General features: G+C 40.9%; 1 protein-coding gene across 5 annotated transcripts in view; it reads right to left on the reverse strand.

Moving 5' to 3' along the window:
* SH3D19 (SH3 domain containing 19) overlaps positions 1-12,166 on the reverse strand; it is a 571,044-nt gene that overhangs the window by 38,197 nt on the left and 520,681 nt on the right. For 3 of the 5 annotated variants that reach the window (XM_086962290.1, XM_086962288.1, XM_086962293.1), the window contains exon 18: positions 11,439-11,527. In XM_086962290.1, coding sequence (XP_086818416.1) covers positions 11,439-11,527 — 89 coding nt within the window. The remainder of the gene's footprint in view (positions 1-11,438; positions 11,528-12,166) is intronic. The other 2 variants (XM_086962289.1, XM_086962292.1) reach the window with 2 other exon arrangements.

Consider the following 12,166-nt stretch of genomic DNA (forward strand, 5'->3'; position numbering starts at 1 on the left):
GTGTCAATCAAAAAAACTGCAACCATGGGTGACTGAAGTATCTATTAGAAGAACAAGTCAATTAACAAAATACACATCTACAAAACTCCCTTAGCCCTAGTCCAATACAAGTAGTGGTTTCTTAGACTGCTGAATGTGCACAAAGAGGACTAACATATTTCCATAGGAATTTAATAAGCAAGTTCACATTCAAAATTAGGTAGAGGCCTCCATTCCAGCACTTCTTCATTACCAGAAAATAGCTGGCATAAATGCTGGGATTAAATTCTCAAGGCAATCCTGGTTAAACTACTCCTTTGAGAAATTAAGATTGCACTTCTTCCTTTCGAGTTTCCCTGGAGTAGGGGAGCAAAGGTAGCGAATTCCTGATGTAGGGGAGGGAGAACCAAATCAAATAGTCTGTAGGATCCACAGATCCTAGTTCACTTCTATCCTCCTGCAGAAATGGCATATGCCTCCTCCAATTAAGTTTTGTTTCTGCTAACATTACCACATTATATTGGTTTGCCTGCTGCAACTGATACCATAGCTGTCTGTTTGCATCCTCTGATATCTGACTCAACAATCACTGAGTGGAATTTTTACTGTTGTTGGTGTTTCAGCTAAGGGGAAGGCTCTGCATTGGGAGTTATTCAGACTGCTCGAGCTATTGCACTTATCTATTTAAACCTTTTTAACATGTCGTCAAACCGATCTTACCTTCAAATGGCCAAGTGATCAGGAATGCCTTGTCTTTCACTAAGAAACTAGTGCAAATCATTCAAGCATTGCAACAGTAAGGCACCAGAGTACCAGTTGCACGTGAGGTGGACCACCCATGCATTGTGTTCAGTGAAGATTTTGCCTCAAAGAATCAACTCCATCAATAAACATCTGTGCAAAATATGAAAGCAGTATCTCCAGGTTCTCATCTGCAATGCCTACTGTGAGGGTTACAGCAGTACAAGCCTTACAGGGGGTAAGGACTAATCCTGGGCACTCTGATAGGCACAACAGTGCGTAGTAATGATCAATAAAATTTCTGAATTGATGTTATGCATGAAATTTTGAGATTTATTTCAACAAATCTTTTTCATAGTGGTAGTTAGCTTTGACAGTTCAATATTTCCATCATCATATTGCAGTCATATGAGCAATAGTTTTAAGTATCAAAGTTTTTGTAGAACTGTACAGTCAAATAATCCCCGATGCATTTCGTGCAAAGGTGCACTTCTTCAGGGGGAATCTAGAAAGTAAAAGAAAATATCTGTAGGGGGCTAGCACAGGAGTCCTGAATACACAAAATATACTCATGTGAGGTTAGGCAAAGGGTACTAAATAAACCAATGGTGGGTGAAAAACGCGGTATAAAAGCAAGGCGTCCCAAATTACCTGTTAAGTAAATGACGATAATAGGGGTTAAAAAGTGGAAAGGTGCTTGTAAAAGTCAAGGATATGCGGTAGAGAGATAGAGAGCACCACGGAATCCGAACCCGAGGTGAAACGTGATGGTTTAAACTAAACGGCAGTACTTTAGTGAATAGATGATAGCCTACGGTCGAGGGGGGGGGGCGTGAAGGAAAGTCGTGTATTCTTACCGATTATCCGAAGTTGGGATACATTCTATCCGGTGTGAACAAAAGAAACTCCGAAAAGATGTCCGTGAACCCGGAAGACGCCGAGCATGCGTATAAGAGTGCACGATGTCCACAAGGAACATAGAGAGTGAAAATGGACTAAACTACAAGGAAGGTGGAATACAAGAGAGAAATAAACGTAACGGTGTGTTAAAGAAGCGAAGTGTGATTGAGAATAGAGTGAATAGTCTGAGGAGAGTTGGCCGAAAAAAGACGAGTGTGCATGGAAAAAAGTAACATTAAATGTGAGAGACGTAAAACATGAAAAAACTGTCATTTGTAATAAAAATAGAAGACGTCAGGTGGCAGAAGAAAGTAGAAGTAAACAAAAGAAAGTGAAACCGCACATGGAGGAGTGAAAATCTATGGGAAAAAAAGAGAATCAAAGAATAGATGAATGTGGTTAAGGGCCACAATGCAATTTAGAACATAAAATTACAAGCAAGGTAAAATGTAATAACAATAATAACATTATGAAATCAAAGACATATGTTCAACAATATGGGTGAACGAGGGCGTCAAGGGAGATCAATCAAATCAGCAGTTCATGGTACAATAGAATCGTGGTATAGTACTGGAAGGATTCTAGAGGTAACAACTGTATTCCAGTCTGTCATTTAATCCCTTCGGGTGCATGGCCAGAAGGCGGGGTATCCAGTATAGTTCACGACGTAACAAGTTTTTGTTGTTGTCGATGTGTGATTGTTTATCTACTACTTCCAGGATGAGGAAGCGAATTTGACTGGGATTGTGACCATGTTGAATGAAATGAGCCGCTACGCAGGACTTGAGGTTTTTAGTGCGTATATTGCTGCGGTGCTCCGTCAGTCTTACCTTAATTTTGCGTTCAGTCTTGCCCACATATGGGAGGCCACACGGGCATTTCAGCATGTATATCACGTTCATTGAGTTGCAGGTGGCATTAACTCTAAGGCCAATAGGCGTCCCTTGAGTGGGGTGTGACACAATTTCCTGGAATGATGCTGCTACAGTGGCCACAGTTGTGGCATGGTATGGTGCCTTTGTAGGTAATTTGTTCTTTGGTAGAAGGTTGTTTCAACATGGACGCAAGGTTTTTAGAACGTTGGTGTGCAAAAATGGGTGGTTTGTCAAATATTTTATTAAAATCCGTTTCAAGTTGTAGCATTTGCCAGTGCTTGCGAATTGATTGTTTGATTTTGCTGGATTGTGTCGAATATTTGGAGACAAATACAACACGGGTATCTGAGTCTGTTGGCTTTTCTCTGGGTTTCAGTAGTTCTTGTCTGAGTTTACTTGAAACCCTGTTTTTAGCTGATTCGGTAAGTTCATCTGGGTAACCCCGTTGTTTGAATTTGGTGATAATTGTAGCACTGTTTTGAGCATAGTTTTCTGGTGTGGATGCAATTCTTTTGGCCCGCAAAAGCTGCGAGTACGGCAAGTGTCTTTTCAAGCTTGGTTGATGGAAACTCCGGTAATGTAGGTAGTTGTTCCGATCTGTAGTTTTATTGTAAATTGAAGTGACAAATTGGTTGTTGGATAGTAGAATCTGTACATCAAGGAAAGATATGGATTTGGAATCAAAACTGTATGTAAATTGGATGCGGTCGTCCACATGATTCAGTTCACTGATAGCTTGTTTGAGTTGATTCTCATTTCCTTTCCAAACTAGGAAAATGTCATCGATGTAACGATAGTATGCATGCATGTACGGTTGCCACATCTGGTGACTCAATATGTGTTGGATCTCAAATGAGTGCATGAATAGATTTGCATATGCAGGAGCTGCACAATTGCCCATGGCAACTCCTGATAATTGTTGGTAGAATTGACCAGTGGAAGCTTTGAAGTAGCTGTGGTGTAACGTATATTGCATCAGTTCCATGATGAAAACTTGTAGATCTGTGGATTTTTGACTTTGTACCAGGGCGATTTCTAGTGCTTCCAGTCCCAAATTGTGAGGTATTGATGTATATAGAGAGTTTACATCGATGGTACATAAGATTACAGATTGGTTGGGTGGAATGTTGATATTTTGAAGCTTGATCAGGAAATCTGTGGTGTCCTGTATGTAAGTAGACATGCTTGTCACAGATTTTTGCAGATGTTTGTCAATGTACTTGCCGGTAGGTTTGTGGATGGAGTCACATGTACTCACTATGGGTCTGAAAGGTGGCTTAGTAGCGTGCTTGTGGATTTTGGGTACTAGGTAGATGTATGGTATTTGGGGATGTTCTTTGATCAGAAATCTTTTATCTTTTTCTGTGATCGTTCCAGATGAGACAGCTTTATTGACAATAGTAATCAGGACCTGTTTGAATTCGTGAGTTGGATCAGAGTTCAAGGGCATGTACAGTTCGGGATTGTTCAAATGCTTATCAAGGTTTTGATTGTAGTAGCAGGTGTCTAAGGCTACTAGTGCTCCTCCTTTGTCTGCTTTGCAAATTTTTACTTTGCAATTAGAAGAAAGTTGTCGTAGTGCATGGAATTCATTAGTGGATAAATTGGAACAATGTTTTGGAGAGGTTTTGAAAATGGTCTGTAGGTCTTGTTGAACTGCTATTTCAAACGTGTCTAGGACTTTGTGACTTGTGGGCGGGATGAAAGAGCTCTTCGGTCTTAGTCCCATGAGTGTGCATGATTCTTGAGTAGTTTGTGGGGGACACACGTTGGTAAAAAAATGTCTTAAACGCAAAGTTCTCATGAACTTGTAAAAGGAGATGGTAGTCTCAAGTTCGTTGGTGTGGTACGTTGGTACGAAATTCATACCTTTCTGGAGTACTTGTTGTTGAATGGTAGTTAACGGAGTTTGCGAGATATTTATTATTAAATTCTGTGACTCCTGGTGGATTTCGCCGGTGGTGGTAAGTCGGTGGGTCCTACGGGACCTCCTGGGTCTGCGGTTGGCGCTCGGCCTGCTTCTAAAAAAGAAGGTGTTGAGTCTGTTGAATTCCTGGGGTCACTAGGTGTGCCTGAAGTTGACGGTTGGTCTGTTCTTGGGCGGTCAGGTGCGTTTGGTCTGGGTCTTGGTTGGCCTCTGGTGGGTCCTGTTCTTGAAGTATCGTCGGATGATGAAGTGTCTCCGTCAGTTGATCTGTTGGTTTGCGCACGGTTTTGTCGCCTGGAGGCGTAGATTTCGGCCCAGTTGTAAACTTCTCCCAGTTTGTAGTCAACTGTATCTCGTTTGAACTTTCTTATTTTCCTCTCGTTTATTTCTTTTATGTATTTATCCAATTGATTGTTAATGTCTTCCAACGTTGTGGCAAGTTCTTCCGAGGTGAGTTTTGTGCTCAAATCGTGTTTTAATTGTTTTACTTCGTTGTCAAGTTCTTCCAATAGTTTAGATAATTCTTCAACTATGAGCAGTATTAAGTCTAAGGAGCATTTGTTAAGGATCCCGTACCACTTCTCTGTAAATCGGGGATTGTTTTTACACAAGGTTGATTTTAAAGGAATTCGCAAGCCTCTGGGAATGCGTTGGACCCGGTGGTATCTGATTAAGGTTGAGGCGTGCAGTCTTTGATTGATTTCCCTTTTGGCAGTGTATAGGAGTTGTTGAATATTGGTTTGTACAGATCCAGTACTGGAGGATATGTATTCTGGCTCCTGTATTAGTGCGTATATGCGGTCGGTGTCATTGGTATTAAATTCAAAAGTGTCTGCTTTATTTGTAGTTTTTCCAGCAATGTCAGAATAAGACATGGTGAGTGGGTGCACGAGCGGTTTAGACCAGGAGGGAATAGATAAAAAGTAGAAGAACCGCTGCACTCCAAGGTGAATTGGATTAGGCCAGGTACGGTAGGTATTCAGTTAAATAGGTGCGCAGGATGTCACCTTCTAGGTCCAAAAGGTGCGTCTAAATGTAACAGCAGTACAAGCCTTACAGGGGGTAAGGACTAATCCTGGGCACTCTGATAGGCACAACAGTGCGTAGTAATGATCAATAAAATTTCTGAATTGATGTTATGCATGAAATTTTTAGATTTATTTCAACAAATCTTTTTCATAGTGGTAGTTAGCTTTGACAGTTCAATATTTCCATCATCATATTGCAGTCATATGATCAATAGTTTTAAGTATCAAAGTTTTTGTAGAACTGTACAGTCAAATAATCCCCGATGCATTTCGTGCAAAGGTGCACTTCTTCAGGGGGAATCTAGAAAGTAAAAGAAAATATCTGTAGGGGGCTAGCACAGGAGTCCTGAATACTCAAAATATACTCATGTGAGGTTAGGCAAAGGGTACTAAATAAACCAATGGTGGGTGAAAAACGCGGTACTGCTGTTACATTTAGACGCACCTTTTGGACCTAGAAGGTGACATCCTGCGCACCTATTTAACTGAATACCTACCGTACCTGGCCTAATCCAATTCACCTTGGAGTGCAGCGGTTCTTCTACTTTTTATCTATTCCCTCCTGGTCCAAACCGCTCGTGCACCCACTCACCATGTCTTATTCTGACATTGCTGGAATAACTACAAATAAAGCAGACACTTTTGAATTTAATACCAATGACACCGACCGCATATACGCACTAATACAGGAGCCAGAATACATATCCTCCAGTACTGAATCTGTACAAACCAATATTCAACAACTCCTATACACTGCCAAAAGGGAAATCAATCAAAGACTGCACGCCTCAACCTTAATCAGATACCACCGGGTCCAACGCATTCCCAGAGGCTTGCGAATTCCTTTAAAATCAACCTTGTGTAAAAACAATCCCCGATTTACAGAGAAGTGGTACGGGATCCTTAACAAATGCTCCTTAGACTTAATACTGCTCATAGTTGAAGAATTATCTAAACTATTGGAAGAACTTGACAACGAAGTAAAACAATTAAAACACGATTTGAGCACAAAACTCACCTCGGAAGAACTTGCCACAACGTTGGAAGACATTAACAATCAATTGGATAAATACATAAAAGAAATAAACGAGAGGAAAATAAGAAAGTTCAAACGAGATACAGTTGACTACAAACTGGGAGAAGTTTACAACTGGGCCGAAATCTACGCCTCCAGGCGACAAAACCGTGCGCAAACCAACAGATCAACTGACGGAGACACTTCATCATCCGACGATACTTCAAGAACAGGACCCACCAGAGGCCAACCAAGACCCAGACCAAACGCACCTGACCGCCCAAGAACAGACCAACCGTCAACTTCAGGCACACCTAGTGACCCCAGGAATTCAACAGACTCAACACCTTCTTTTTTAGAAGCAGGCCGAGCGCCAACCGCAGACGCAGGAGGTCCCGTAGGACCCACCGACTTACCACCACCGGCGAAATCCACCAGGAGTCACAGAATTTAATAATAAATATCTGGCAAACTCCGTTAACTACCATTCAACAACAAGTACTCCAGAAAGGTATGAATTTCGTACCAACGTACCACACCAACGAACTTGAGACTACCATCTCCTTTTACAAGTTCATGAGAACTTTGCGTTTAAGACATTTTTTTACCAACGTGTGTCCCCCACAAACTACTCAAGAATCAGGCACACTCATGGGACTAAGACCGAAGAGCTCTTTCATCCCGCCCACAAGTCACAAAGTCCTAGACACGTTTGAAATAGCAGTTCAACAAGACCTACACACCATTTTCAAAACCTCTCCAAAACATCGTTCCAATTTATCCACTAATGAATTCCATGCACTACGACAACTTTCTTCTAATTGCAACGTAAAAATTTGCAAAGCAGACAAAGGAGGAGCACTAGTAGCCTTAGACACCTGCTACTACAATCAAAACCTTGATAAGCATTTGAACAATCCCGAACTGTACATGCCCTTGAACTCTGATCCTGCTCACGAATTCAAACAGGTCCTGATTACTATTGTCAATAAAGCTGTCTCATCTGGAACGATCACAGAAAAAGATAAAAGATTTCTGATCAAAGAACATCCCCAAATACCATACATCTACCTAGTACCCAAAATCCACAAGCACGCTACTAAGCCACCTTTCAGACCCATAGTGAGTACATGTGACTCCATCCACGAACCCACCGGCAAGTACATTGACAAACATCTGCAAAAATCTGTGACAAGCATGTCTACTTACATACAGGACACCACAGATTTCCTGATCAAGCTTCAAAATATCAACATTCCACCCAACCAATCTGTAATCTTATGTACCATCGATGTAAACTCTCTATATATATCAATACCTCACAATTTGGGACTGGAAGCACTAGAAATCGCCCTGGTACAAAGTCAAAAATCCACAGATCTACAAGTTTTCATCATGGAACTGATGCACTATACGTTACACCACAGCTACTTCAAAGCTTCCACTGGTCAATTCTACCAACAATTATCAGGAGTTGCCATGGGCAATTGTGCAGCTCCTGCATATGCAAATCTATTCATGCACTCATTTGAGATCCAACACATATTGAGTCACCAGATGTGGCAACCGTACATACATGCATACTATCGTTACATCGATGACATTTTCCTAGTTTGGAAAGGAAATGAGAATCAACTCAAACAAGCTATCAGTGAACTGAATCATGTGGACGACCGCATCCAATTTACATACAGTTTTGATTCCAAATCCATATCTTTCCTTGATGTACAGATTCTACTATCCAACAACCAATTTGTCACTTCAATTTACACTAAAACTACAGATCGGAACAACTACCTACATTACCGGAGTTTCCATCAACCAAGCTTGAAAAGACACTTGCCGTACTTGCAGCTTTTGCGGGCCAAAAGAATTGCATCCACACCAGAAAACTATGCTCAAAACAGTGCTACAATTATCACCAAATTCAAACAACGGGGTTACCCAGATGAACTTACCGAATCAGCTAAAAACAGGGTTTCAAGTAAACTCAGACAAGAACTACTGAAAGAGAAAAGCCAACAGACTCAGATACCCGTGTTGTATTTGTCTCCAAATATTCGACACAATCCAGCAAAATCAAACAATCTATTCGCAAGCACTGGCAAATGCTACAACTTGAAACGGATTTTAATAAAATATTTGACAAACCACCCATGTTTGCACACCAACGTTCTAAAAACCTTGCGTCCATGTTGAAACAACCTTCTACCAAATAACAAATTACCTACAAAGGCACCATACCATGCCACAACTGTGGCCACTGTAGCAGCATCATTCCAGGAAATTGTGTGTCACACCCCACTCAAGGGACGCCTATTGGCCTGAGAGTTAATGCCACCTGCGACTCAATGAACGTGATATACATGCTGAAATGCCCGTGTGGCCTCCCATATGTGGGCAAGACTGAACGCAAAATTAAGGTAAGACTGACGGAGCACCGCAGCAATATACGCACTAAAAACCTCAAGTCCTGCGTAGCGGCTCATTTCATTCAACATGGTCACAATCCCAGTCAAATTCGCTTCCTCATCCTGGAAGTAGTAGATAAACAATCACACATCGACAACAACAAAAACTTGTTACGTCGTGAACTATACTGGATACCCCGCCTTCTGGCCATGCACCCGAAGGGATTAAATGACAGACTGGAATACAGTTGTTACCTCTAGAATCCTTCCAGTACTATACCACGATTCTATTGTACCATGAACTGCTGATTTGATTGATCTCCCTTGACGCCCTCGTTCACCCATATTGTTGAACATATGTCTTTGATTTCATAATGTTATTATTGTTATTACATTTTACCTTGCTTGTAATTTTATGTTCTAAATTGCATTGTGGCCCTTAACCACATTCATCTATTCTTTGATTCTCTTTTTTCCCCATAGATTTTCACTCCTCCATGTGCGGTTTCACTTTCTTTTGTTTACTTCTACTTTCTTCTGCCACCTGACGTCTTCTATTTTTATTACAAATGACAGTTTTTTCATGTTTTACGTCTCTCACATTTAATGTTACTTTTTTCCATGCACACTCGTCTTTTTTCGGCCAACTCTCCTCAGACTATTCACTCTATTCTCAATCACACTTCGCTTCTTTAACACACCGTTACGTTTATTTCTCTTGTATTCCACCTTCCTTGTAGTTTAGTCCATTTTCACTCTCTATGTTCCTTGTGGACATCGTGCACTCTTATACGCATGCTCGGCGTCTTCCGGGTTCACGGACATCTTTTCGGAGCTTCTTTTGTTCACACCGGATAGAATGTATCCCAACTTCGGATAATCGGTAAGAATACACGACTTTCCTTCACGCCCCCCCCTCGACCGTAGGCTATCATCTATTCACTAAAGTACTGCCGTTTAGTTTAAACCATCACGTTTCACCTCGGGTTCGGATTCCGTGGTGCTCTCTATCTCTCCACCGCATATCCTTGACTTTTACAAGCACCTTTCCACTTTTTAACCCCTATTACCGTCATTTACTTCACAGGTAATTTGGGAAGCCTCGCTTTTATACCGCGTTTTTCACCCACCATTGGTTTATTTAGTACCCTTTGCCTAACCTCACATGAGTATATTTTGTGTATTCAGGACTACTGTGCTAGCCCCCTACAGATATTTTCTTTTACTTTCTAGATTCCCCCTGAAGAAGTGCACCTTTGCACGAAATGCATCGGGGATTATTTGACTGTACAGTTCTACAAAAACTTTGATACTTAAAACTATTGATCATATGACTGCAATATGATGATGGAAATATTGAACTGTCAAAGCTAACTACCACTATGAAAAAGATTTGTTGAAATAAATCTCAAAATTTCATGCATAACATCAATTCAGAAATTTAATTGATCATTACTACGCACTGTTGTGCCTATCAGAGTGCCCAGGATTAGTCCTTACCCCCTGTAAGGCTTGTACTGCTGTTACATTTAGACGCACCTTTTGGACCTAGAAGGTGACATCCTGCGCACCTATTTAACTGAATACCTACCGTACCTGGCCTAATCCAATTCACCTTGGAGTGCAGCGGTTCTTCTACTTTTTACTGTGAGGGTTATACAGAAGGCTTCCTCGTAGTGACATATGGCACTAGAAGCTTATGTACTGCAAACTCTGAGATGACAGAGTGAATATCATGCAAGGTCATCTGGACTGTGCAAAAATAAAAACGAGGAATGTCGAGGGTGCAAGGAAGTAGTGTTGAAACTAATACACCATTGGCTTTATTTAGCACCACGTGCTGGAACTGAAGATTTTTCTAAGTCGTGTGCAATATGTGTGTGTGTGGACTGGGGGGTGTCTCATGACAATAAAAAAAAGAAATCCATCTACTGTGAAAGTAACCCACACTTGCCCTAACAGTGGTAAAGGAGCTTGGAATTTTCAGCGACCAACATTATGAAACCTACTGTAGGCAAGGCACCTTTAACAACACTTTTGTGCCAAGGAGGTTCTATAGAGCAAAGGGCTAAAAGAGATAAGAGAACACATTAAATGTAAACAAAAATATACCCATGGACACCGTTCTCATTGCTGGAAACTATTAAAAATAGTGTTCACTGTACTAAAGCTCAGAGGCACAGTGCTAGTAAGTGAGTGAAATCCCTTGCCTGTTTTCTGGCTGGCTAAAGTTGCCCTGCTTCACTTCTGTACCAACATGCAACTCTTTTAAGGCTCTTAGAAAAATAACCGAGTTGAAAAAAGAATCAAAGGCAGAAGGGAACACAATAAAAAGTAAAATAAATAAATATAAACATTAGGTTCACCACACAGACCGCAAAGAAGGTACAGATTTTGTTAAGCATATTTTGTTGAGCATTTGTGAAGCATATTTGTGACACGCAAATAAGACACCGGCAATACCAGTGACCAGCAAAGAGTAAAAGAAACAATTACATGTTTGGGTAAAAACAGCAACCCAAGAAAATACTTAACATATAGTTTATCATCCAGTTTGCTTACCTGAGAGTCAGATCCCCAAGAGTCTCTCTTGCTATGCCGAGAGTCAGATCCCCAAGAGTCTCTCTTGCTATGCTGCTGGGCATTGAAACCTAAACAACAAAGTTGACAAAATTGACATTTCTTGTGTAGTTAGTGCAGTGTGCTAGTTTAGTAATCACTTCCCCTGTTTACCGAAATTATCTTTAAATATGGTCAAAATGGGAATATGAAAAAATGGAAACCAATGCACAGTACACAAACTTCATCTGTCATTTTTGTTTTGAACTGTGCATGTCTACTAATTTGCTACATTTAGGGCAAGTAAAAGGAAACAAAACTGAACAATCAGAAAAACACTAATATTTGATATCACAATGGAGATAGTGTTAAGAGTTGTTTAAAATAATTCACAAATATTTATTTCGGCATAAGTTGTTAACTACTGGGCCTAAAAATAAATCTGCTCACAGTGTGGTTGGTAGTCTATGCCAAGGCATAAGGGTAGTAAACTGGTCTATCGTTGCAGTTATCCCCCCACTTTCTGCCCCATTTTAGCTACTAGATGCAGAGTTTCGACTCTGACAGTGCACTTAGGCCTGCTAACTGACCTCAGTGCCAGTGCTCCTTCTCCAAAACAAGGTGTTGTCTAATGGTGCTACAATTGTTTAAGGGCTTTAGCAACCCTGTAAGTTTCCTCGTAAATAGTACCAAAGGGCTGCAGCATATCTTATCCCTTAAGGGACCTACAC

Source organism: Lissotriton vulgaris, chromosome 3_1 (assembly GCF_964263255.1).
Source record: "Lissotriton vulgaris chromosome 3_1, aLisVul1.2, whole genome shotgun sequence".
Lineage (NCBI taxonomy): Eukaryota > Metazoa > Chordata > Amphibia > Caudata > Salamandridae > Lissotriton > Lissotriton vulgaris.